At 44.7% G+C, this 27394-nt stretch overlaps 1 protein-coding gene across 7 annotated transcripts in view; it reads left to right on the plus strand.

Annotated features, from left to right (window-relative positions):
- LOC121599409 (transcription factor AP-2-epsilon) overlaps positions 1-27394 on the plus strand; it is a 136150-nt gene that overhangs the window by 83936 nt on the left and 24820 nt on the right. The window contains exon 1 of one of the 7 annotated variants that reach the window (XM_041927197.1): positions 10682-12069. The exons of the other annotated variants lie outside the window; for them this stretch is intronic. Within the exon in view, the coding sequence (XP_041783131.1) occupies positions 11530-12069 (540 nt within the window). The 5' untranslated portion in view covers positions 10682-11529. Of the gene's footprint in view, positions 1-10681; positions 12070-27394 lie in introns of those variants that run through there. 7 annotated transcript variants of the gene reach the window in all.

Genomic DNA, 27394 nt, shown 5'->3' on the forward strand with positions numbered 1-27394 from the left:
GAAAGATGCTACCCGTCGATCCCCGAAAATGAAGACAAGTGGAGCGAGCATGCGTGTGCGTGTGTGTGTATGGTGTGATTGTTGGCGTATTTTTTTGTGTGATTCGTGTCATTGCCGATTGTTGGTGAAATTTTTACGAGAATGACCAGCTCGTTAAGACTGGTGGGCCCCCGACCGGCCGGAATGGGCCGCTGTTAAACATTCGCCGAAGCGCACCAGGGTTCCAAGGGAATGTACGGATGTGTTTATGTGTGTGTGTGATTGGCCAAAACCACCCCTTTCAAACCACCAAAGATCTTCATCAGAACCGCTGGAAAAGAAAGTTCGCGCGGGAGAACGCGAGCACCTACACCGTTCATCGCAAACCCCAAAACCACGCGCGCCGCTGGTTAGCATTACTGTCCGGTAACATGAATTTTCGCATCACCAACAGCACACATCTAGCATCCCGATCGTCCCACTCCTCCCCCCTTGGTTCCTCAATTCCGCAAACCGCGTACGCGGCCCAATAAAAGCTAATTTACTGGCACATTCGAAATTATTTACAGACATCCCAGACGACCCGTCGGTCGGTGGCAGTTTGCTTTTTGCTCTCTCCACCCCAGGTTTCGAGCAGGTTTTATTTGGGATGTCGCGGGCAACATAAATGTACTGTCCCAAGCCTGCTGGAGGCCCTCATTCGAGAGTGGGGGGGTACGACAGGGCGGGGATTGTTTTGACATTTCTGATTGTTTCGATCGCTCGTTTTCGGGAGGAAATAAAGTGAGATAAATGGACGGCGTGGTGCAAAAACCCCGGCCACAAATGCTCAATTATCAGCTCCATTCACCGTGGAAAGGAACGGCTGCTCCCGGCGCAAAACGGCTTTGGCTAACTGTTGTTAGCATTAATAGTGCGAACAGAGGAAACACGTGCAAGCGCGAATGTCGCGCGATCGTAACGCTCTTCGGGGCAGCGCAAGATTTGTATCGCGCACACTTGATCTCGGGGCAATCAAAATCCGACCCCGGCTCCTCCAAAACAACGCAACACTCCGAATCAAACTCCCATCGGCAGCATCCCTGCTGGCTTTTTGATGCCCTGCGCTCACGTTTGGGTTTCGGTTTACGTGTCGTTCTGGTTTTTGTTTCCTCTTCGCTCTTCCCCAGATTGATTGCCATTTGGGGTTCCATTTTTTGGCAGTCAATAAATCACGCTTCGATCACGCTTCAAGATGCCACGAAAGAAGCGGTGTGGGCGAAAGACGGGTTTTTTTACATGACATGTGACATGTACAGGAAACATGTTTCGGGAACGGATTGCTTCGATGTGTTGAGGCGGCTTGTCACGCGTTTGCTTGTAATTACCCTGCCCGTGTTGGCTATTCTCTTCTGCCGCTTGCGCTCAACGATCCTGGTTGTGACATTTAGGTGAGTGTGAAAATGTTTGTCTGGCGGCAGGTCGGTCAGGTGTGTTTTGTACATTGTTGTGTGGCTTTCCGTGGGAGAGTGCGTTTTGCAGGGAGGGAGTCAGATGGTGTGAAACATACAAACGCTTTGCTGAAAGATCACGATCACGGAAACGCAAGGTGTGCTGGAATAGCTGGGTGCGCGCACTCAGACATCTAGCCACCCCATTGTATGTAGAGTATGACATACGTGTCGGACATTGTAGCAAAGTTTGGTGCAAACCACATGGTTGGAAGGTGTGATGTTGTGGTACAGTTGAACGCTTCCAGCCCACAGTTTTGTTTTGCAGCACCTTTTCGGCATGATCTAGTTTAAAAAGGAGCGACTAAAAGAAGAAGTAAGCGAATTACCGTATTTTAACGAGTTTAACGACCCCCTGATGAATTATTCAATATTTTTGGAAACGAAGTTTTTTTGCCTTTAATTGAAAAACTATTACTGTTTTTATAACTTTTTCCATTTTACCAATTGGATTCAAATCTAATTAGTTTACTGTGCTTTTGGTAAAGCGTGTGGAAGGCTATTAGTGCTCCCTCATAATCTTTTGGTATTTTCTGAGTAAGTTTAGTTTTTGACCTTATGCTTGAGTGATCCCTTTTTATGAATTTTAATAACCAATATAAAGAACCAATGAGATTAATTATTTCCTTAGTATTTAAACCATATCTTACGCAATTCCTTGGAAAAATTCCTTTATTTTTCCAGTATTATCCTTGTGGATATGTATGCACCAGAGAATCTTTGTATTTAAATGGATTTAATGTCTGAAGTGTTATAGAAACGCTGCTACCCCTTGTATATTTAATCTGGTATTTATCATTTTTGACTTGCAAGGGTTTGTACACGCTACGGTCAATAATTACGCAATGATAACGCTAATCAATAATGCATGGATTATTTCGTTATATTCACGCAAATTTAACAATTTTGTTGCAAGTCAACCAAAGTTAAACAAGTGCAAACCAAAAGAGTTATTCTAAAAACCAACTTTTTTAATATTAGATTATTTACTGATCAATACTACCAACATTTTAGAGTTTTTTTTTGTTGTTTACAGGGTTTTCTACGATTTATTAATTGATTCCCGTAATTTTTGGGCTCGTTTCATGATTTTTTCATCGTTTCTCAGAGATTATTGCTTCGTTCCCACGATCTATTGGTCCCAATTGGACATCAAAATACAATTGGAGCAAAAAATTCTGTGAAATGCCCAAAATAACATGAGAACACAAAACAAAATATGGGAAGCAACCAAACAAATCGGAAAACAACCCAAAAACCTTGGAAAACCCTATAAAATTTAAAATAAAATGTGTCAAGAGTAACATCCATTTTAGTACGTAATCTTTTGCCTAACCTCTTTTGGAAATGATTCGTCAGATTTGTCATATTTCGAGATTATGAAGTAAATAATCTTTACAACCTTTTCGTGTGGCTGTTTTAATAACCTTTCGTACCTCAAGCGAAGAATTAAAAATCTTAATACAAATCAATTTTGAAAGGTAAATTAAGTAGAAAGACTCATTGTTGTAGTTGTTGTTAAAACCTTCTTCCTCACAAGTAATGCCGATTCAAGTTATTTATACTTCACTGCTTCTGCATCATTTGTAAGCTTGTAGAATCAAATATTTCACTCATAATGACTCTAAAACACTGACTTCAAATTGGTACAATTTTTGATAATCAAACTCAAAAGCCTCTTCTACTTTAGGTATAATATTTGAAACTTTTGCACAACAGATTCCGTTTTACCTTCACGTAATGTTTGTCATGCCTTCCGTCGTTTGTTTGTCATGCCCCCCAACAAAACCCACCCCATTCCCGAACTGGTAAATCGAATCGAAAGCGCACCAACCCATCGCTCCTTTCTTTTACCATTCACCCTCCTACTCCCCCGGGGACACCCACCAAAAAACCATTCATCTGCTTTATTATTCGCTTAAAATTAATAGCAAATCACTGGCCAAACACAAAACACAAACAGCCTCCCGAAAAACAATTCGTTCCGATTCGCGAGCGCACAACAGCGCGAAATCGATAGAATCACGGTGACGAACGCCGTTCGGGCCCACCCCGTTGAAATCCAGCCCAGTCCACCAGGCGATGGGTTCACGGGTGTGCGCTCGTGGTATGAAAAATGAATGATCACGAAACAAGCGTGATTGTTGTTAGTAGTGAAGCCTGAATGATCTCGCACACGCAATAACAGCAAGCGCACATGCGGTCAGCCTCCATTGATTGGGTCACCTGTACACCTCCTCAATGTGCCGTTGCGGTGTGGTGTTCTGTTGTCGCGCGCGATTCCACCCACACACCCTCCCATACACTCCTCCCAAAAGTAATGCTGCTTTGGCTAATAATTTAACATGACTTGTTTTACGTTTGAAAATTGCGCTCGGCAAAACGCAACGCACCCAAACGCCGATAGAAGAACGGTTTTTACAACCAATTAAGCATTTATGGAGCGTGTGTGCGGACGCAGGTCCGCGCTGCTGGGGGGAAGCGTTCCATATCACTTTGGTCAGTGTTTAGCAAACGGAACGGCATTACGATAAATCTTCCACCGTACTGCTATGCTTGCGAAAGGTGGCAGCAGCAAAGGGAAGATCAGCTCATCTGGAGAAGAAACAGATTTGCAGAAATTAAATTTCCCCTTACGCTCTGCTGTTTCTAATGAATTACGAAGCTTTGTCAAACAATCAGCACCTTTGGGAAGTTCATGAAGCATGACGCGTTCCTCCCGCTCCCGCTCTGTGTGTGTGCGTTTGTCGCTTTGCTGTATTTACCCTATTTGTAATGGGCTTTTAATTCGAGTGTCGACTCCTTTTAAGGGCTCATAAATTATTGCTCGCATGGTAAGTCTCGCGGAGGACAGCGACAGAGGTGCCAGCGATAGGTGTTGAAGCGTCGCACGCCAACGGGGAACTCGCTATGGTATCGAATGGTGGTTAGAGATACTTTTTCGCACACCTCCAACGAAACGCGTCAGCGTATGGGTGTGTACGTTTTTTTTTGTCCTTTCCTCAAAACCACCGATCCAAGATCCAGTTTGAATGTAATTTAGTACGTTTTTGTCATTCCTCTCCCATTCTGCTCATTGCCTAGGCTAGATGGTGTATGGTGAAGGTGAAGCTATTCCCCTACCGGAGGAACAATTTCGCTGCAGAACGTAGCGGAGGACAGAGTTGCTAGTTCATTAAGCATAAAAGCGAAGCTTGGCGGGATGGCACCACACACACACACAAACTGTATCCACCCCGAAGAAGATCACTTCAAAGTAAATGCAACACATTCGACTCGATTGCTTCCAATAAACCTCAAAAGCAATCTAGCTGGGACGGCCGGTGGGAATGGCGATTTTGCGAGCTAGAAGCGATCGCCCGAGCACATAGGAGGGTCCAGATAATTGTACGGACGGACCGACCTGCGCTACAATTGCACAGTTTCACAAATTAAATGCTCTGTTGCGACGGTTCTGGCAAGGTGTTTGATGTTGTTGTACGCGTCGCGTAATAGGAGAACACGGATCAAGTGGTAAAGTACATAAAAGGAGGTCCTGCCGTTGATTGAAAACTGAAGCAGGGTGAAGCCTATTTCAATTTGCTTTGCTTGAAAGAGGGTTAATAGTTTAATAAGAGTTTGGTAGTGATTTTTATTAGACCAAAGACCTAACCACGTGGACAGGGACATAGCGAGCTATTAAGATTCGTTTAGAGTAAACGGGGGTAAGTGTGTGTATATATCAAAAGCCATTACGAGTATAGACATTTCTGCTACAAAATAAAAAAGCAGACTGTTTTAGAGTGTCTGATATTTTAAATATAAAATCATTTTATTAAATGTTGATTACACTATTTTAAACGATTTAAGGATATTTTTATTAATAAATTTCATAGTTTTGCCTAATTAACAGCATAGATCATTTAAATAATGTTGATACTGTTGTCAATAATATAATTTAAAAAGTTCCACAAATAATTGCTTCATCAATAATACAAAAGAGCCAGTAAATAACTACTTAAGGACTTTGTATAAAAATTTATGACACTTCAAATAACAACCACACGCCTCTTCATCAAACGAAACAACATCAAGTGCACACATTTGCCCCACCTTGCGCTACATGACTCCACACACATCTCGCTAATGAAATTTGTTTCTAGTCCAGGTTATAGCGTTACCATTCCCTACCCCTCCAGCCCATAGCAGAAAACCATTACACTCTACAAGAAAGCTCGCACTGGACAGCGAGAATAATCATCATTCGACTTCATTTCGTCCCATCTCGCCGTTAGCTTTCCACAAACGGGGAAAGAGTGATACCCACGGGGTTTGCCATCCCCGGTGCTGTGCCCAGTGCCCAAACGACCCAAAACCACTATATAAACACACAGTAAACGGCTACTTAAACGAAGAACATTACGGTGAAATTTTGGCACTTAGCAAGTGCAAACACAGGCCAGCAAAGGCAAAAAGGCGCTGTCCCACCATCTTTTCTACCGGTTTGAATTAAGCATGCATTAAAACAAAAACACACACACACAAACTCAGAATGTGATTAAATCTTCTTGACCAAGGAAATTAAGGGAAAGAGAGAAAGAATCGAAAAGGATAGCGAAAAAAAAATGACAACTACACTACTGCCAAACTGCCAAGCCCAATCTTTCGTAGCCAGGAAACTCAAATATCTCCACCTTGGGGTTTTTACAACCGAAGCGTACAATTCTACAAGCCGCACCGCAAAGCGAGATGCCTTTCCGGTGCCACAACAAACGCCCCTGCGCGGGTCCATATTTCGTTGTGTCATATTTATGTTTCATCGCGGTGCGTTTATTTTCCGTTTTTTTCTCTCTCCCCCGGTCAGATTGCTGTGTTTTGCTTTCGAATCATCCCTTTTTTTCCTTCTCTTCATCGTTTAATACAGCTGCGAGCTGATAGACAGGAGAGAGAGAGGCTTGGGGTAGGGTGGTGTAGGGAGGTGGGTGCCATTTACCTGTTGTTATTAATTTGAATGTTCGATCGGCGAAGCGCGTTGCCCGAGAACAACAAAAAACGAGCGGAAAGACCACCGCGAGTTGATGATTACAAAATGAATTTCAGCAAAGATTTCGAGCCCCTTTCGAGGGGCGAGCCGTGAAGCCGATGGGGAAGAAGTGGTTCGAAAAGAGAGGCTCCTCTACACCCTTTTCACAACGATGAATGAAATTTGGGATAACAATAATTGGCACCAGGGCACCAGGGCGAGTCCGAGTCGCTGGAGGCGAAGCTTTATGCCGATTCCCGACACCGACATTATCCTCACCTTTCGAAACTAAATATGCACAGCACACACACACACACACACACGATCACGCTCCATATCGTGAGCGAATTTATGAATGAAAATACTTCCGCCACCACGCCACACGACTTTGTAGAGATGACATCGGGTTCGCCAGAATGGGGGTTCGTCGCTTGCAGTCTTTTGTGTGTTTGCAGGCGAAAAGAAAACGGAACCTGAAGCGACACGCTGCAGTTCGGCTCGCTTGAGTTGGAATGCGTTTTTCGGAGTTGCTAGCAAAGGAAAAGGGCACTCTCTTTGGCAATTTTTGCGCCCAACAAATCTGCACCAACCGAGCTTTCCGTGCGTGATCCCTGCTGCCGCTTTGGTCACCCGAGACGCCCTTAAAAGGGGCGTCCTCCCGTTCAACCCGGTGGTTCACTACAAGCTGGACGGTGACCCATTCCTATCGTGGAAGGTGTGTGTGTAGCGTTCGCTGTTTTTGCTGTTTTTGTTTTTGCACATTTTTCTGTCGCCTTAATCGCCCCTGGCATTACGCTCTTTCTGGGTACGATTAAACTACGACCGACCGGCTCGGTAACAACAGCAACACCAGCCCAACACAAAAACCTCCAACCGGATCCGGACCAAAATGACCAACTGCCAAGCAAGCGTGTGCGCGTGCTCGTGCGCTTTAGACGTTTGGTCTGTGTGTGGTTTTTAGCGCATTCAATACATTCTTTTGTTGCACATCTTGCAAGAGCTGGCATCGATCGGATTTGGACCGACCCGGGGGTGGGGTACCGGGCCATATAGGTTGGATTTATTTTTGTGCTCTTCGCTTTACGGTGTTTGTTCCCCTGTTTGCTTGAACCGTTTTGCCGTGTCGCTAGGAGCTGCTGGAGGGTAAAGTTGTATGTGCAGCCTGCTGCATGCGACAATAAAGCTAAAAAGAAGGCACCTTCATTTCTTCTCCGCACTATCACGCGGGCTGGAGGGCAGTCACATTGAGTCCAATCGAGATTGGCCGCGCGGTATGAAAATACCGTAACCATAATGCTCCCAGTCCCATTTTAATCTAATCCACCACTGGAACTGGTGCACGCGCGCTATCAAAACGTTAATTAAAATTGAAATGTCATCCTCATTGCGTCGGCACACGCCGCAGACGAAGCCGGTAACTGGCATAAGTGTTGAGTAGATAGTTCACATTAGCGCGTTATCGTTTTTCTTTTTCTCTTTCTGCCATGACTTTTTTGAGCATTTTTTTCGATTGCTCTTCCCAAAATAAACTGCTTCCAAACAGCATTTTTCCATCGCCAAAGTATTAAAGCTTCATCATATATGTGTAGCTACCACACCGCTCACGTAGTATGGGGACAGATCCAAACGATCAGTGCGCTTATCGCCTGCTAACGACGATTTCGCACGACGTTAAAACGGTTTTAAAAACACACACAATCTTGGAAGATGCACGCCGATGGGCACTCCGTACCGGCTTTTGGGCACTTAAATTTGACACTTTCCACACGACCACCGATGCGCGTGCCTTCTGCACCCTTCCTGCAGGCCAAAAACCGACAAAAGCGACCGCGCGCGCGCACCAAAAAACCTTACGACGAACTTCAATCGTAACCTTTCAAAAACGATACGATAGCAGCAGCATCACAGCCACGAGTGCGGTGCGATAATTAAGTTGAAAAGCAAAACACACACACCGAGCTCTTATCGCAGCTCTCGTCTCCTCTCTTTGCTTTGAAGGCTGCAGCCAAAACGCAATTAAAACAAAAAATCAAGTCGCTTGTTGTTGTGCGTCCAAATATTCCTTTAATTGCACCCACGGAGTAGCAGCAGCCAACACAGCCTTCTTCTGCTGACTGTTTCACTCATTCTTTTTAATTAATATCGCTTTGCATTTGGCCACCGTTCGGGATGGGGATTTGCGTACGGCCTGCAACGGGTGCATTCGATGCATTCCAAGCTGACGAATGCTCTCCAAACGCACTCTTGTGGTGCAGTTTCTTGCCCGCAGTTAAAAAGCCGTTCATTTGTGTGGAGCGTTCCAGTGCAGGCAGGAAGCAGCGAAATGGTACCGCCCCATCGGTACCACCATATGCAGTTGCATACATTAGCATTAATCGTTTCGAGACTAACGCGCTGCGGTTGCGCTTCCTCGCTTAATTTGGCGTAGGTCCAGGATTGACCCACAACGGCGAGCAGTGGTGTGGATCTGGGGCAAGTGCAGCAGTAAAATGTACCATCACTTGACGCTTTCGTTTAGTTTGTCGTGAATGAGTACTTGTGAGACTAAAAATAAATAAATATAGTGCATAAAAAGCTTAGGCGAAGCATTTTTCACATACTTTTCTGTAATTCAAACGGTCATAAAACTCCAACAGAATCATGTTTTGAATGATCACGATTGGAAAAACCATTCTAGTTAACCAACAATTTCATCATTTGATTTTACTCAATAAAAACCTTCAAAATAAAATTCAAAATTCAACAATCAAACCATAGGAAGGCAATATTGTTTTACTAAAATATTTTACACTTAGATTATAAAAATATATAAAAAATTGTAAACTCTTTTCAAACATTTCATTGATCGGAAAATCTTTAAAATCTAAGCAAAAAAACTTTATCCTAAACTAAAAAATGTATTACTTGTTTCGCCAAACGTCTTCAAAATGATACCCAATACTCTCGCCCATCTTAACGCCACACTAATCCACCTTCCCGAAACGCGTCCTCTTCAAATCATTTCGAGCAGCCCGGCCCAATTCACGTCCACATCCATCTACGCTCGCTGTTATTTTAACACACATTTTTCTGTCACCCAAACACCACCGCCACCCCGTCCCTAAGCATTTGGGATGCGAAGCCCCCGTAAAACTCCCCTCTTAAAGTGGTACAGAAATCTGCCTCAAGTGCGCGTTCGCCACTCGAAAGCCATCTCCTCGAGAGGCGCACAATTTCTACAGGCGTTGGCAATTGTATCACGCTTGTACACGCGCCCCACGCGCTATCAAACGTTGCGTACGATCCTCCTTTTGGTGCCCCCGTAGGATTCCCCGTAGGATTCGTCTTCCGATCCCAAAACGGCACAACTCGCCCCTTTGTGCTGATCGTCACCTTGACCGAACGCGTGCTAGTACTGGCATTTTTTTCTCTCTCCCTCCTGTACTGTTGTTTGCACCGGTAAAGATATTACACCTAAACAGACAAAACAGATCGAGAGAGGCAACAAAAACTGTATCTAAAATATCCCCCCACTCTGTGTGCGCGATAAGTCTTCGATTGAGCGAGTGTATGTGGGTCAGCACCGGCCACAGTCTGCCAGCAGCAACGAAACCAGCGCCCAAGCGCACGAGGAAGACCGATCGTCGTCACAAACGCACACCCCCGGCCTCCGAACCACCGAAAATCCAAACCCCGAAAAGCCCCGTCCAACCCCCTTTAGTCTGAAGATTCCCACGATGCCCCTCCCGCGCAAAGCCCGAAAAGCGTGCAGCGGGGTTGAACACAATTGAGTCAATTTGTCACAGGTGAACGATCGATCAAGTGTGTTTTATCGTACCGCGCGGTACGTATACAGGCCCGCTCGTGCGCCACATGCGCGACGCGAGTGAATCGAATCTCGCATGCTTTCTTCATCTCTCCGGCGACGGCGCGAAGAAGCAAAAACGCTACAGCCTCCAGCATAAACCCCTGCACGAAACGAAACACGATCCTAAAAGCAGAGAGGGATAGAGAGAGAGAAAGCATTTCGGGTTCCGTAAAGAGAGCGCGCTTCGGAGCGAACCGAGAGCAATTCCTTAAGCCTATTATGTTAGCCACCAGCGGCAGCATAAGAGCAGGCGCGTGAAGAGAGGATCGACACAAGCGACGAACCCGACGACCCGGCATCCAGGAAAATCGCTCCGGGGCTTTGCCGCTGACCCGATGGCCACTAGTTTACATGCGATCTTTCGATCGTACGCATCGGCGTGATCGGTTTCGCGGGTTTCGCGTGTGGTTTTTCCACTCTTTTTGCCTCCACCCTCCACTCTTTTTGCTGTTTGGTTATATTTATTTGCACCTGCTTCACAGCAAGACAGCGCCTTTTCTTTTTCCGTGTGTCGAACGGACATCTTTTTTCGTTTGTTTTTTTGCGGGTTCGCTGTGTAATACAACTAGATTTATCAATCTCTGCGATGGAATATCTGTACGAAATCGTTCACACCAATCCCACCGGCTGTCCGTCCTTTCTCTCGTGCTAATAAGTGTTATCTTAACTGCTTCCTCTAAACCCGATCCGGACGCAACTGCTGGACCAGTGATTTGAACGTGGAGGTTCGTCGCTTGTAACGTCACTTCATCCCGCGCGCGTTGATGTCTTTCGTTACTGGTTTTCGGGCTATCGCATGAAATCTCCAGTGCCATTTCCGTGTCCGTTTTGAGTGTGGTGTGATTTTTTGTTGTTGTGGTGCATATTTTTGCAAACACACTCACACACAAACGCACATACACTGCCATATGCGTATGTGTGCATTAAGGAACGTATCCGTATAGCTACCGTGTTGCCATGTGTAATGTTTCGCATTTATAAGTGAATTTGATGTGCCTTATTTTGCTGATATAAAGCCATGAACCCGTTTGTTCGTTAGTTGAGTTATTTTGTATTCGTAACTTTATTATATCGATTTAACATCGGTTCAAATTGTGCCAAACTATTGTGCCGGCTCCGCTTTCCTCGATGGAGTCGCATGGTGATTGCTGAGTGGGGTTTCAATCGCAAAACCCAACCTTTTTGATTTGTGAACATTGTGCACCGGCACCATGAAGAACAATAACGTACCGCAGCACGAGATCGCTGAGCTCGGTCAGCAGCCGCAACCACAGCATCAGCATCACCAGCAACAGCAGCAACACCATGACCCGGGTCAGATACAAATCACCGACCTGCGGCATCAGTCTTTGAACGAGATCCTGAAGAACAACATGGAGATCATGAAACCGTCTGGCCATCACGACCATGATCACCATCACACGCTGCACGGGCTGCACCACGGGTACGACGATCACCATGGCGGCATGGACTGTACCGAGCTGATCGGTGACAACAACAATAACCGAAGAAGTGACAGCAACAACAACCACACCGTCGGCACCGCCAACCACCAGCAGCAGCAGCAGCAGCAACTGACCGGCAGCCAACGGGGCATCGCTCACGGTGGCAGTCACGCAACGCCGGGCACACCGAACAGCTCCACCGCCGGCCCAGCGGCCACCGCCGCCGACTGTCCCGACGATGACCTGAGCAAAAGCCAATTGATTTTGATTGATGATGAGCGCAGTTCCCTGCACGACGATGACGACGTAAGTTCGATCCCGATACCGGGCATTCCTCCACGGCCGTACCAACCCTCGGTGTACGCGCGGTTTGGCACTTTCTGATTTATTCAGCGCCGAGTCGCCGAGTGTGCGCGGGCAGCAGTGGCGACCTTTTGAACCCTTCGGAGGCTTTTCTCGATGGGGCCTTTTTTACTGTCGACATCTTCATCTTGGGGGAGGGTTTTCTGAAGGCTCCGAAAGGAATAGGGGATAGGCGATTTGCATTTTGTAAAATGCAGAGCTTTGTACAAGTGTCACAAAGCGGATAGAGGAAGAATAGCTTGATCTGCGGGAAAGAGAGAGAGAGAGATAGAGAGATCGGGAGCACAACTCAATCTCGCATCAAACTGTCGACAGTGTGAACAGAGCAGTTCAATTGGCTGAACTCATACGAAAAGTAGTGATGCAGCAGTTTCCCGGGACGGGAGTTTTGTAGTTGTTGATTTTAATACATCAAACAAACCATTTAAATTGCTGGCATATTTGTTCAACTATTTTATCTTTTCTGATATTTTTGCAATTATTATCTTCACAAAGTCATTTTTTTACGTTTAATTTATTTATTTTTTATGTAGTTTTTATTTTAATGCATTCGATTGTACTTTCCAAGGAAGAGTTTTATATGATAATTAGAGTGTTTCATTTTAATGATTTAGCTTTTTTCTTTTTACTATTAATGCATCGTTTCCTTCGTTAAATTATGAGCATTCTTTTCATTGGTCAATGTGTAAAAACATATTTTACATTGAAAGTTATGTCCAATTAAATAACATTTTTCATTCTCTACATTCATGTTTGATTAAATGTGTACTTTTTTAGTCATCGTTTTTGCTGTCCTCTTACTGTTGGTTCTTCCCATTCGGTCTTAACCTTACCACCACTAACGATCGTTGTCTTAACATCTTTCCCTACTCTTTTCAACTCCACTCTATTCCGATCGTATGTTTCCAAATTTTCTAATCACTTTTCGTCCCCAACAAACCTTCTTCCCTTTATCCCATCATCCTTCCACACGCGAATGGTTTGTCTCTTTTGCTCCTTGGCACGCTGTGTTTCTGCACACATGCACCCGCTTGCTGGCTTGCTCCCGTTTCTCGCTCCAAAACCGTCGTCACCCCGTTTATCGGATTCTCGACATTCGCGTGTGGATCGATCGATTGTCGATGATTTTTAATTTCACCTCCTGTTCCACTCCACACGGGACAGTGCTCGTGCTTTTTGTCTATTCCTCACACACACACACACACACACACACACACACTCGCGATCAAGTAGCGTGAAGAGATCAGGAAGGAGTAGCCTCTCGCCCCCCCAAAAAAAGAGCTAAAATAAAACGAATCTTGCAAGTAATCCGAGCTACGTCAATCATTCAAGATTACTGAATTAATTATTGCTCCCTCTCGCTCACTCGTTCGCGTCAACCTTCCTGGTCGAAGCATCGAATCATTGTTTTCTACTCCACTTTGACGAGCCCTTTTAACCGGGAGCCCATGCCCCTACCTACTACCAGCCGCCGTCGATCGCACGCAACTATCCCTTTCGGAAATCGATCGCTACCCGCTGGATCAACTACGCGCTGACCCAATTTCTGATGGAGCATTACAGAATACACTACGGCAGAAGCGGGGGGTCTAAGCAAACGCACCACACAGGTCATGTCGGTGTGCTACCTTCGCTGGGAGAGGATAAAGACAGAGGATCGTTGTGTGGCGTTTGTTTTAATTTGTCCGACAACCGAACCGAACCCGAGGGATTGTTGTACGCTTTATCAAAACATTGTCCGTACGCGCTGATGTTTCAAAGCTATTTTGTTTATCCCCTTTTCCACTGCCATGCTTGTGATGGGGTTTCATGTTTCTTCGATCGCGCGACACTTGTTCCCCGTTGGCGTGATGATGCATGCAGCTCCAACACGATTTGTAGCAAACCGTTAAACAATTTGCTTGCCTGCTAGCAACCAGCCAAAGCACGATTCGTACCAACCATGATCGAGGCGTGCGGCAAACGGAAAATTGTCCCGATCGCGCTCGCAAAACATTCTTCAAAACTTTTCCCCTCAACTATGCATAAATTAATACCACCAAACGCGTCGCGTGAGTTTCGCTCGAGTGCGGCTCGAGAACGAAACCGAACATGCCGAAAACACTTGTTCTCGGCGCGGCGGTTTTTTCTTTCCTTTCTTCTTTTGGGCTGTGCTCGGGCCCGAGGCCACTTTGCTTTCATCATTGGATCTTTCTTTTTGGCAACACTTTGCTTTGCGCCTTCTCCCCTCCCCTGTCCGACCCTGCAGCCCGTTTCCGTGTGTAGGGAAACTATCGACACACTGCTTCGTGAGGACAGGAAACCTTTTTTTTGTTGGCGTTGGTTTGCCTCCGTTTCGTTCCACCGCTTTGAGTGGACAAACTCTTCCGCTATGGGACGCAACCATCCGCCAATAAAACAACGCAACGGGGCAACGGGGGAAAGCAAAGGGTGGCAAAATTATGGATCCCACGAAAAGTTAAAAAACGACAGAACCCAAACCGACCGCGGTCACGAACATCGCCGGGCTGGAACGGAGCCGGAATCCTCCAATTTATGTGGCACCCAACATCATGTCACTCGCCACCGCAGTTAAGCAAGCGACCTATGATGTGGCACGATAATGCTCCTGCCGTTCGTCAATTGGGGAGGGGTGAAGGGGGGAAAGGCATCCACAAACACTCATGTATGCATTTTTGTGCGATCTCTTTTCCGGCGCTCGTTCCTCCAACCCTGCGGGAGCGCATTAATCGCATCCTACGTAGCGGGAGGCGAGATGCAGATTAAACAGTTTTTGGGGGTAATCTCATTACAACAATTTGGTTGCTGGCTTTTCATCCACGCCCCTTGTTTGGTGTATCAGTAACGCTTAGAAAGTGTTGATCATGTACGGCAAAAAAACAACAACAATACGTACCATCCATAGGTAGCAAAAACAGTGTACTGGATTGCCAACAACGTCAATATAATCTCAATATTTAAGCTCACCTCCACCTTTGTGCACATTAGCTGCTATCGGGGTGCGAGCTGAGGGAGGCGAAAAGGGCAAATAAATTCCATTAAACACTCAAACGCAAGTCGAACGATCGGTGAATGCGCCTTGCTATTCTTTTTTTCTTTCCGTTCTCTAGAAGTGAAGTGAATAATCCGACAAGAGGCTATCGGCAGGTGAATATGCTTCCGAGCATTTTGGACCAAGATTGTGTGGTTTCTTTTTTTCTTTTTTTTTGTTCGGGAAATAACTGTGCCGGAACATTCAAATTAAAAGTTTTGTAAGGCATTAATTTATTGGTTGGGATTTGTCCAATAATTTGTTGCTGCTCTGAATTTTGTTTTGGTGTTAAAATAAAACAATCGTCTGAAGTTACTGAGCATTGAAACCTATATTACTCGGATGCTTGGACATGAGAATTCTACAATGCTTCAACATGAAATTTTTTTAAAATAGGCTCGTTTAGAGTATTGTTTAAATTATATATCAATGTTGACTTCAAATGAATGTAAATCTTTGCTGTTCTTATCTTTGCTATGCTCAACCGCCAAGTGTTAAACTCCATATATAAAAGCTATCGGATATCGTAAAAGCCCCCAACATTTGTTAGTAGACGCGGGGTTGATTTGACATTTGACATTCAGTTTATGTTTGACCGCTTGCTGTAATCGCAATCACATGACATCTTCCTATTATTGTTATCCCCGTGCACATCGTTACCAAGATCAAAAGTTGACGACAAGTGTCTGACCCAATGTACTCCTCACATCACCGCCCTCGTCAACGACAACGATCAATCTAGCGCAAGGAAGCAAAAAAAAAATAGGACAACTAAGCGACGAACCCCATGTCCGTTGCGTTGATACACAAACAAGCACGCCCGGTCGGCTTACGCGATCGCGATCACTCAACTTAAGCCCTTTATCGCACACAGGCGCCGAAAACATCAAACACAGCACACATGTGCCCCGCTAGTTGCTGGTTGGGCCGAAAATTGGACGTATTTTTTATTTCGTTCTCATCGGGTGAATCGGTGCAAACAAAAAAACCTGAAGGAAACGATGAAAATCACTGAAACTTTTCCTCACTCCCCATCCACACTATCCGAGCTTCCCATTCTGTTCGAATTCCACACCGCCGGGCTGCACCGTTCAAGTTCTGCTGACCCAAATTTCAAGTGTCGATTCCGGCGGCTCAATTCTGACCGCTGGCTGGTTTGCCACCCGGGAAGGGTTTTTGTTTCGCGATCGCGATACCCTTTTGCTTACCCTGTCCCACTGCTGCGATGTCCACTTGCCTTCCATCGTCACTCCATGGGATTTTTAATGATGTGAGGTTTTTTTGTCGTTGGTTTGCTTCCTTCCTTCTTCCCGGCGGTGCACAAAACCAAACCAAGCAGACAAAAGGTTCCGCTCGAACGGCTCCTCGTTCGCTCGCACAGGTTGCAAATTCTTTTGCTCGCAAAATCAGCTGTAAGTGCTAATAAAAATAAAAATGAACACTTGAACCCATTCAAAACAAGGCAACTATACACACACACATAGCTATGAAAAGCTTCGATCGAATGTACAGGTTCTCATCGGTTTGGTCATCCGGGCATGATCGGTTTTTGTGCCCGATCGGTAGAGACAGACGTCGGCGAAAGGGAACAAAAAACTGAAAGGCAGCAAAAGAAAAACGTCAAGTGAAAAATAAAACTGTCAAATCATTTCTTCTTTTGCGATTCCTTGCCCTCTACACACAGAGAGAGAGAAGGATAAAAGCTCCCTCGGAACAAAAGTTATGACAAGCAAAAGGAAGGAATTCCCGAATCTTTGCATGCTGATCCTTGCATTGCGATGAAAAATTTTCGCACAAAACCCCGCATTTTTTGTTGCACTCCGGGTCGGGGCCGTACGGCTGCAGCTCGTGCCACCGCAGTTGCCGTTGATGGTTCGGGCGCGATACCGTGCCACCGCTGCTGCCGCCGCGCTGTGGCCCATTAATTTGGTGGACTTTTTTTATGAAAAAAAAGAAACAAAACATATATCGGCTACATCTTTCCGCGCTGTGCAAATAAAGCGAAATAAACAATAAAAATAATTACAAGTTAATAATAATTTATTAACCGTCGGTGCCCGGTGTCCCCGTGTGTTCTTTTGCCGCCTTTTTGCCGCATTTGGCGGAATGCAAGTGCCGTAACGGATTCTCACTCGCAACGCGGTGTCGGAGGTCGTGTCTCGTGGATGCAACGTGCAGCAGGATGGGGGGGGGGCTTACGGGGCGGGATGAGTAAAACGGAATGCAACCAGCTCGCGAAACAAGTGGCCCGGTCATTGTAAGCGACAGTACGGGCACACAAAATAAAAATGCCAGATTTTATTGGTTCTCTATGGGAGGATGGGGCAATATGGTCAGTTGTTGAGTTTTATTTTTGATGTCGTATTGCAGCAAAATATACTAATCAAAAGTTTGTTTGATATGTTATGAATATATGATATATTTGATATGTATATGTATATGAAGTTTTGTGATATGAGAAACACTTGATTAAATATATATCAGAAAAGCAGCAAAATTTTATGGTAAGAATTGATTTGAAAATTTGCCATGAAATATGTATTTTGTAAAACAATATTCCATTTCGACAGAAACGTTTTTACTGATTAAAAATGTTAAAAATACCAGTGATCATCATTCAAATAACTAGCTGGTTCTTACTGTAATGTTAAAATACTAAACAAAACATTTTGTGATACAGCAAAAGATTAGAGATTCAGCAATAAATTGTGCCACAGTCTGCCATTTTTCCCCTTGTAACAATAATATTAGGTTTATTTTTCTCGCACCAGCACCGTTCCATTTTTTATTGTATTTTAGATAATTATCTACTCATTCTAATAATTAGGCCTCAAAAGGCTAACTAAGCAACAAGTATTTGACATATACAGTCAGTTTCTAAGTTACCCGGTTCTTGACTAATATTTATTCTGAGAGTTGTATTTCTTTTAAATTGACAGATGAATCAGTACAATTTGCTTCAAGAATTGTAAAATGCAGAATAAATTGCTATAAATTGCAGACTGTACATAATTCTGCCTCATTGTAATCCTGACCATCGCTGTTAAATACTATTTTCATGATACTTCAAATAAAAGGTAGCAAATCTAATACTACTGGGTCGCATATGGCCCCGTTTTCCCGCAAACCTTTTAATTGTACAAACTGGCAAAAAGAAAGAATTTATCACCCCCTTTCCTCTTCTCACCTGGGAGATTTTCCAATCAGATCTATCACGTGCATTTTGCAAAACAAGAAAAAATCTCCCAAAGGAAGATCGTTTTGTAAGGACACAAAACACGGCTGTTAGCCCACCGGAGCAAGATTTATGAGACATTCTGTTGCTTTTTAAACGTCGCGCAAAAGAGAGACCGAGAGAGAGAGTGATCCGGGTGAGAAGAAATTGATTTAAAATGCATACGTAAAAAGGGATCCCCGCGAGGAGGATCGCCGGATCGGACGGGCCCGATAAATGCTAATTTGTCTTCCGATAGGGCACATCGCACAAATGTGGGACCGTTTTGTACGTGTGTGACAATCACCATCGGGCCCCATCTGGCGGGGTGTTGGGGTTAACCTTTTCCGCCCCGTGTCGGGATGAAGCAGGTGACGATCATTCGGCACCGGCAAAAAGAAAAGAGAATCGGTGATTGATTTTCCCACGTTTTTGTGTTTCATGTGGTATTTGCATTGTTTTGGTTCTGTTTTTTTTGTGCTCAAAAAAAGGCACACAATAAAAGAGGATGATTTCTTTTATCATATAAATTAAGCAATGTTTACCCTTTTTTGGAGTGGGGAGGTTTGGAGTTAAAATGAGCAACTTTTGCTGCGCGAAACAGAGAAAAAATGGGTCAAACAAAACCCTTCCGGCTGGATCAATAGCTTCCCTTAGAAGGGGAATAAGACGAATGGAAATAAAGTCAAGTAATTGGGTGATCATTTATTTCTTCTCTCTCACCGGGCGAACGAATGAAAACAAACCGATTGGCGCTATGCTTTCGGTCAGTTCAGCACGATGCGAGAAAGATACAGAAAGGGGGAAAAAGGGAAGGGACTGCTTTCTTTCGTGCCATTAATTACCCTTGGCCCTTGAAAGTAATCGAATATTCTCCCGGCCCGCAACGATGATAATGCGTACCTCTTTCAATGGATTCATTTAATGCTCGGAGTTTTTGAAAAACACCGAAAAAAAAAAATCACAGCTCACACGCAACAGCACCATTGAACCCTTTTTCCCCAAAACCCTTTCTTCGGGTGGGCATGAAAGCGCTAAGAAATGACACGAACAATCATACCCGTCAATACGAGCATGATCCGATCTGCTTAAGTATGAAGTGATTCCGTCCGAATAGGGATGATGGTCCATGGAGGAACGCATTGAGTTTTTTTTTATTTTTGATTGATCTTTCTTCGATGCAGCCTCGGCTCGATTGTGCTTCGAAATATAGGACAGTACATGTGGATGTATGTAAGGGTTGCATTCTGGAAAGTCTCCCCATTTTTGTGGAGCATTACCACGATGGTGCACACAACGCACGGATAAAAGATCGCTTTTCTTTTGTGCATTCACATGAAGAGAAGAAAAGAGAGTGAGCGTTGAGCCCCCAGCAAAGGGGTAGCCAAAGCCCCCAGCTCGGTAGTTGTTGATTGATTAACGTGTAAGCTTCGGTTTTATCACACGCGCGTATTAAAACGGTGCACCGCTAGGCACCGACATTTCGAATCGATAGACTTCAAACGGCGTCAAGTGACGAACCTCCGAATAAAGCGATTTAGCGTTTTTCGAACTACCTTTCAAGTCTATTCAGATAAAGTGACCATTTTTCATCCACCACTCACGACCCAACGGCTGCCGGGGATCGGGGTTGCGTTGTCCAGCACCAGCTGACGAAAGCAGGCTCCCCCCGGGCTGTTGCGTACCCGTGCCAGGACGGAATGTGTTCATCTACTCAACTTAATTACCCGCGATGTTCGCCGTTCGAACAGCATAGGTGCGCATAGGTTTGAAGACACACGCATTGGCGTTTTGCGCTGTGTAGTGCGCGCCCGTGTATCGCGTGTTTTTACATCCCGAAAACTGTTTTGTTTTCCTTTAATTGGTGTACAACATACTCACGGTGGGTCCCGCACGAGACAACTATGGCCCAAAAAAAGAGGGGGAAAAAACAACCCCCTCGCCCTGTCTTAAATCGATCTAAAGTCGTTTCCTTTTGAGACCGAATATCGCGCCACAGCATATTCGCCGGTGAACGGCATCATCATCGCCCAATTCCTTCGTTTGTCCAGCCAAAAATCAAACCTCCACCGGCTCTACCTGGAATAGAAAAAGTATTTGAGGGGATAGAGGGGGAGGGGGGGTGGACGAGATGGCAAGGGATGCTTCCAGCGCGCGGGGCCGGGGAAAGACAAAATGTAGCGTTAGGTAAGGCGCGTTTTTTAATTGCTGACCAGGCTCGCGCTCGCGTTTTGAAGCGAGTGCTGGGAGACTCGTGCGCTCCGGCAGCACACGAACCCCCCCGTTTTTTGGTGGTGCAGCGTTTATATAGAGTAAAGTTTCCGATTCGCTTTAATCATCGCCAATCATGAAACGTTAAACTATCATTCGAAAACTTTGGCCAGCACCGTGCGGCGTCAGCGCATAATTATAGCCATTAACCCAAACCTTGGGTATGCATGTGTGTGTGTGTGTGTGTGTTTGTGTTTTTTGGTCGTTGTTTCTATTTTACAAGCAAGGGCTAGTGGCCAGTTCACTTTCCTTCTTCGCTGCTGCAGGTCTTTTATTAGCAGTTTAAAGACCGGCCGAATGGGACGGGGGAACACGTTTTGGAACTATTAATTTCAACACAATCACAACGCTCCGCAAGAGAAGAGCGCAGAAAACAGCGCGCGATGGATTAGTTTTAATCGATTGGAATTGTTTAATGTTACTCTATTACTATTGTGGGTCAATTTGATGAGTTTTGTTTTTATTTTTATTTGGCGATGCGGTTGGCCACTTCTCTACCGTCCATCTGCTATGCTGCGGGGGTTTCTTCAAAGTGCGTGCGATAAATCATCGTCCAATCAGCATGTGATGTTTTGGGTTGGCTTTTGAATGTTGTTTCGTATTTTTTAAATGTTTCGCTTTAAATGCCGGGCTATGTTTATGCTTCTATCTGGAGATGGCGGTGTAATACACAAACGCTCATTATTTGTGCTGCTTTTATTTGTTATTCATTTGCTTGCTTCATGATATTTTCATATTGTATACTGTCCTTTTGTTTTGTTTTGAAATGTTTTGATATTCTTCATTTCGGCTCATTATTTTCATTACATTATCTTAAATTTTTATTTCTTGTATTTTTTTATTTTTTTATGGATTATTTTATCGTTTTTAACTACTTTTTATACATGTTTTGGTTCGTTTTAGCCATTTCGCATTTTTGTTTTATATTCACTTCATGAAATTCATTATTTTTGAGTTCTTGTTTATTTTACGTACCTTGAACATGCTTTTTTTGCTGTTTCATGTTTGTCAATTATATTTTTATCACCAAATTTTTCTATCATGTCTGTTCCTGTTTCTTTTTGTTTGTTACATTTTCTCATCTTCTTTTTTGGTTTGTTTTGTTTGAAGCAAAGCAACAATTAGAAACAATAGCTTTATCCTTTACCATTTCTTTTAGTTTACTTTAGCATTTTCCACTATTTTAACTTTTACTATTCAATTTCATTATTTTGTTCGTGAATCATTTCCCCAGCAAAAAAAACCCATCTTATTATACACTTTTTCTCAACACTTTGAAGTTGTTTCGCTAATTCAATTCGGCCGACCGGATATTGTTACCAAATTTCAGTTTTACTAATGAGAAAACCGGCAAACAGCCGAAATGGATGCAATTTCCTAATTCAATTGTACCGGTTCAGTTTTTTAAAACCCGCCCCATTCCCGCTGAAGGAATGGTTCGGGCCCTACCCTTCGAAGGGTTTGCTGGTCCTCTCCCCTCACGCACACCTTTACACGGCACACCATATGCTCTCTGTACATATTTTTGCCTATTCGCAAATGCAAAAGTTCTAGCGAGGATTAATTCAGCTCACCTTGAGCATGGCGTCAGACCGTCTAGCCTTGCGAGTTAGTGTGTATGTGTATGTGCGTAAGAGAGAACGCCACTTATGCTACCCTTTTATGCCTTCCTCCCCTCTTCATTTCCATCCTTACGCAGTTTGGTGCATTTTTTTGCTGTGGATGTTTTTTTTACATCGAGACTTTAGTTTGTGTCGCTCCGTTGCTTTAAATTACATTCAAGCTTGCTCGATTTCCGACCCAAGGTAGGACCTTTGCAACAGTAAACTGGGAGGGTTGAGAGTAGCAGAAACACACACACACACAACCTCTCCAGCAAACAAAAAACCGGCTTCAAACTGGGTAACATTCTGGGAGAATCGGGCAGAACCCCTTCAGCTGTCGGTCGGCTGTGTGCCTTGGGGGCATCAAATTCTGTTTCATTCCCCCGGCCTCTGGCTCATCCCACAGCCGTCCGCAGAGCTCGCACCAGCACAGATTAACGCATAGTGGGACGCGCTGACGCTGTTTGCTTAGCGCGACCGGGACGACGGTTCGCTGCCGAAACATAACTGAAACAAACGCACCGCATTGCTAATTGTGCCGAACGCGAAGGGAAGCGTAACCGTTTTGAAGCGGTAAGCGAGCGGGGGGGTTTGAGCATTCGCTTTGGCTGCTTTAAATGGACGCTCTTTCTGCTGTTCGTTTAACTCTGCCCCTTTCATCAAGTGATCAATGCGCGTGTCTGTGCCCGTAATAAAATATATTGTCCATTTTCGGGTGGGGTTCGCGAACGGAATCCCATCTTGAATGGGATGATTCGCCGCCGTTGTGCCGTTTTAGACAATCCGCCCATGACGCACACGATCAAACAAATTGCACCTAATGAAGCGCACCTAACCCACAACTGCACAACTTTACCTCACTTTACCACCCAAAACCCTGTCCTTATCCGCATGGGCACTGCCATCGATCCTGGCCCGGGGTTGAGATTAGCAATTATTTCGCACACCAAATCTCCCCACCCCGAAACCACATTCCACATTATGCGCGGGTCTCGCGGGAGATTACCGTTTCGAGGTACATTAATCATCCGCGCGCACGTACGCTCGGGTAAGCGCTAGGAAGCACTCTCTTTAGAAAACCCCGTCGGCAGCAGTAGCATGTCGTTTGGGATCGCAGACGCGAATCGCGAAGTGATGGAATTCCTTGTCCTCGGTCAGGCCGCACGATGACGATGATGATGATGATGATGATGATCGGACTTGTTCACGACCGCCTCGAAAATGACACAAAACTTTTATCATTCACCGTTGCAGTGGTACCCGCCGGCCCGCCCGCCTGCCCAAATCAGGTCACTCCCGTGCGCAATCGGTCACGATCGATTCAGTCGCGTAAATCGGCGCGTTTCGGTTTGGTTGAATTTGTCCGCCACATAAAATGAGTTCCAGCATTCCAGCGGTACAGAATTTAATGGGAAGGAATGTTTGTTTCACTCGCAGATGTCGCCCGGGGTTTACGGGTAGCACACACATTCCACAATGTTTGGATTGGTTTTTGGCAGGTCATCATCCTGCCGCGTGCAATTAGATCGTGGAGAAAGTTCCGGTGCAAGATTGAAGTGAATTGGGCACAATCTTTCACAACTTTCTTTTTCAGGAGATAAAGACAAAATGGTGTTTGCAATCTGAGTTTGAAATTAATTTAAAAAATTAGATTTCAAAACTATCAAACTAATTTGATATAAAAAATCATAGAAGTTGTTTTTCCTTGTTTTATTTGTAATTTTTAGCGATATTTAATGTGAAATGAAAATTGGTTTGTCTACCAAAATACTTAATCTTCAATTTCATTACATTCAACCGTTCGATAAACCCCAACAATCCACCGAGCATCATCAAAACTGAAATGCTCTCCTTAGCTCCCCCAGCATCAGCCGATTCCGGTACAGCAAAGCCCTCGCGCAGCAAGAACCAGACGCGTAGCTTGCCGTTGCTTGGTGGAAAGCTTGCCGGAGCGGAAGAAAAATTTAGATACACACAAGCCACGGAGACCTGCACTTTACAGCGCCCCGATTACGCGATGTTTGCGACGCCCCGACGCAAAACTTCAAATAAACTTGCCCACATGATTACTGGCAAGCTTACTGACCATTTGCTTGCTGCTCGGGGAGGATATCGGGCTCGCTATCGGCTTAACCTCGATTCCATTCGAAGCCGCAATCGCAAAAAGAAAAAGAGGCAAAAAATAGACACACACAGCAACACCGATCGGTTCCCTTTTCCAAGTCGCGCTCGCTAACCGGGTGCTATAAAAGTGCAGTCCCGGGGTCCGGAGAATCTGGACCGGAAACCGCGACAACCTGCGAGCTTTCGGGCTTGGCCGAACGGGGAACCGAACCGTAAAATAAAACCAAACCGAGCACCAAAAGGGTGGTGGCGCGTGTGCGCACAACATTTATGGCCGCTACTCTCGGAGCCACATAAAGCGGGGTCGGGTGATGCTTCCCCAATCATCGGCACCCTTCGAACGGCGATTCGAACGGAAGGCGCGACATCAGCGCGAACTGATTTTTTTTTTTCCTACTGCCGCTTCTTTCTGTCTTTCGTCTCCGATGGTGGTGGAAATTAATAAATTATTTCGCTACGGATTCGAGACTGGCACTCTTGTCCCTTCTTTTACTGCCCCTACTGCCGGGACGGGAATGGGAAGCTAGAAGGTTGAGAGATTATTCGTAAGCTCATTCACAACCAGGTGCTACTATGCACTCATACATCCGCACGAGCCTACAGCACATCGGCATGAATGAAAATCTTTGCTCCAAACATGAACTAACGTACCAAATTGTCTAAGGAGGGGTAAAAAACCTTCAAGAAATGATCGAAAACGGTTCCCCAGAATGAGCCTTCGGAACAGCTGACCCGAAACTTCATGGCCCAAAACCCTCCCTTTTCCCATTCACAATCTTCAATTTTGGTCCTTCAAACCGGATCGCCTAGCACGTCGCTAGCACGAAATCGTCTCAAAACGACCGTCGCAAACGTTCGCTCATGCAAATGAACCTCCATGAGGGAGGAACCGCCGCTGCCACCGGATATCCGATAGCTATTTTTCATGACATTTCTTTGCCGGTATTTCTACGTCCCTCTCCCGTGCCCTGCCGTTTGACACTCCGTGGGCTCCGACGCTTCGTTTCTGCTCCGTGGGACATTTCTTGCTTCCTCCGGGAGCGGGACACACAACTTATCAAACGCTCGCTCGATACCTCTCCATCTAAATTGGCCCCCCAGCAACCCCTCTCGGCTAATCGATCGAGGAAAGGGGGTTAGTTTTGACAGAAAAGAGTTCAAAACGGGATTTTTTTTATTTATGTCAACCCGTGTTGGCCAGGCGGGGAGGCAGTCCCAGCTCGGATCGGAATCGAACGTTATCGATACGTTTCGGGCAAACTGTTGATCAACCGCACACGAAAAATGGGGGAAAGAGAGAAAGGGAGAGAGATAAAAAAACATAGAAAACAAAAATCGCTGTCAATTAATAAATTAATTGGTCACACATTAACATTCGCATGGGAACGTACCGACCTGTGTCGTGGATCATTTTAAAACGATTCCAGCGCCTGCGATCCGGAAGCCGTACCCCGGCAGTGGCAGTGGATGTATCGTTTGGATCGGCGGGATGCGTAAGAATGCGCTGGGAAGCTTGCGACCCCCTTGGTACTGGGGACGATATTTTGACGATCTTTGTCGCAGCGGCACGGGGATTGTTTGGGAAGCAGTTCAGCGTGTAACCGGAGCCAGGCGTGGTAAGATGATGCAGTTGAAATGGGAATCCTTCCGTGTTTGAGGAACTATGTCGATGATGGCGTGGAGAGATGGTGAGATATAAGGAAGAAGAGGGAGGGAAAGAGATTTTTACTGTTAAAGGTGTAAGCTTCTGGGATTATAAAGCTGATGACATTCAAACAGTAGCGCGATAGTCATAGGAGCTTTCAGCAAAGCAAGTCTTCTTAAATTACCTTTAAATACCAATACTTTTTCAAAAACATGTTGCCAGTATAAAGAGGATATTGATGATTTGTTTTTTTAATTCGGAATTAATGTATCATTTTCAATCATTAAACAAATACTTTTAAATTCTTTGTTTTTATCTTTCTATTTCTCTCCTTCATTGTTTGTTTTCAACTTTTCAAGTCTTTTTTGATGCTGTAACTTTGCTTTTATTACACACGCTTACGTTTTTATCACATTAATTGATATTTTATTTATTTTAGCTCAAGAAAAATTAGTTTATTTTTGTAACGTTTTTCATGTAACACATCAAAATACAATATTTTCTGTACATTGAACACATTTTAACATATTTTACGTTACTTACAATCGTATCAGCATTTTCTGCACAAATCATATAACATTAATGATAAATTGTTTGAAAGTGCTAGATTAAATCAAAAATTATTTGTATTTTAGTCGAAAAACGTGAAATTCGACTTACGCGGACATTCGATTTTAGCGGATTGCGTAGTATATAATGTATATTAAATACGAAACGAAAACAAGATACAAAGACAAGATAAAAAAGATTTAAAAGTCAGGTAATTATAATGATTGGATTAATAATCTTTGAAAACTTAATGCAAGCTGTACGAAATATAAGATTAATCAATTAAAGGAAACATTAAGCGAAATACTCAAAAACATGTAAATAAACTCATAAATAGAACAGTAATCATTCGTTGTAAGATCCTCGCATTAGCTTTATGTTATAAAAAAAAATATTCGTCATCTCACTCTGGCAAATCGTCTCCACCACAGGAAACATCCATCAATAGATACAGAGATGGCTAGAGATGAAATATTTTAATTAAACCATCTTCCACGGACACACTTTCTCGTGTTCTCGAATCGCCGTGCCGCATACCTTACTGTATAACCCCAAAACCTTTCAATTCCCTTTTCCCTGCCGTGCTGCCGTTGCGCGCCTTTGGAAGCGTTGAAATTAATTACACATCCTAACTGCTCCGGATGGCGATTTTTCAATCAGCAGCAGCCGGGAGTGCTACGAAAATCCGTCAAATCTGGCGCTCTGGCACTGGCCCCTTCTCGCGCCGGCTTCTCCGCTGGGGTTTTGGGGGAAAAACTCATCGCCAGCCAGGGGTGAAGGGCATCCAACATGAAGGGGGACGAGCTTTGGAAGCGAAAGGAGGGAAGCGG

The sequence above is a fragment of the Anopheles merus genome, chromosome 3L (genome assembly GCF_017562075.2).
Source record: "Anopheles merus strain MAF chromosome 3L, AmerM5.1, whole genome shotgun sequence".
Taxonomy (NCBI): Eukaryota; Metazoa; Arthropoda; class Insecta; order Diptera; family Culicidae; genus Anopheles; species Anopheles merus.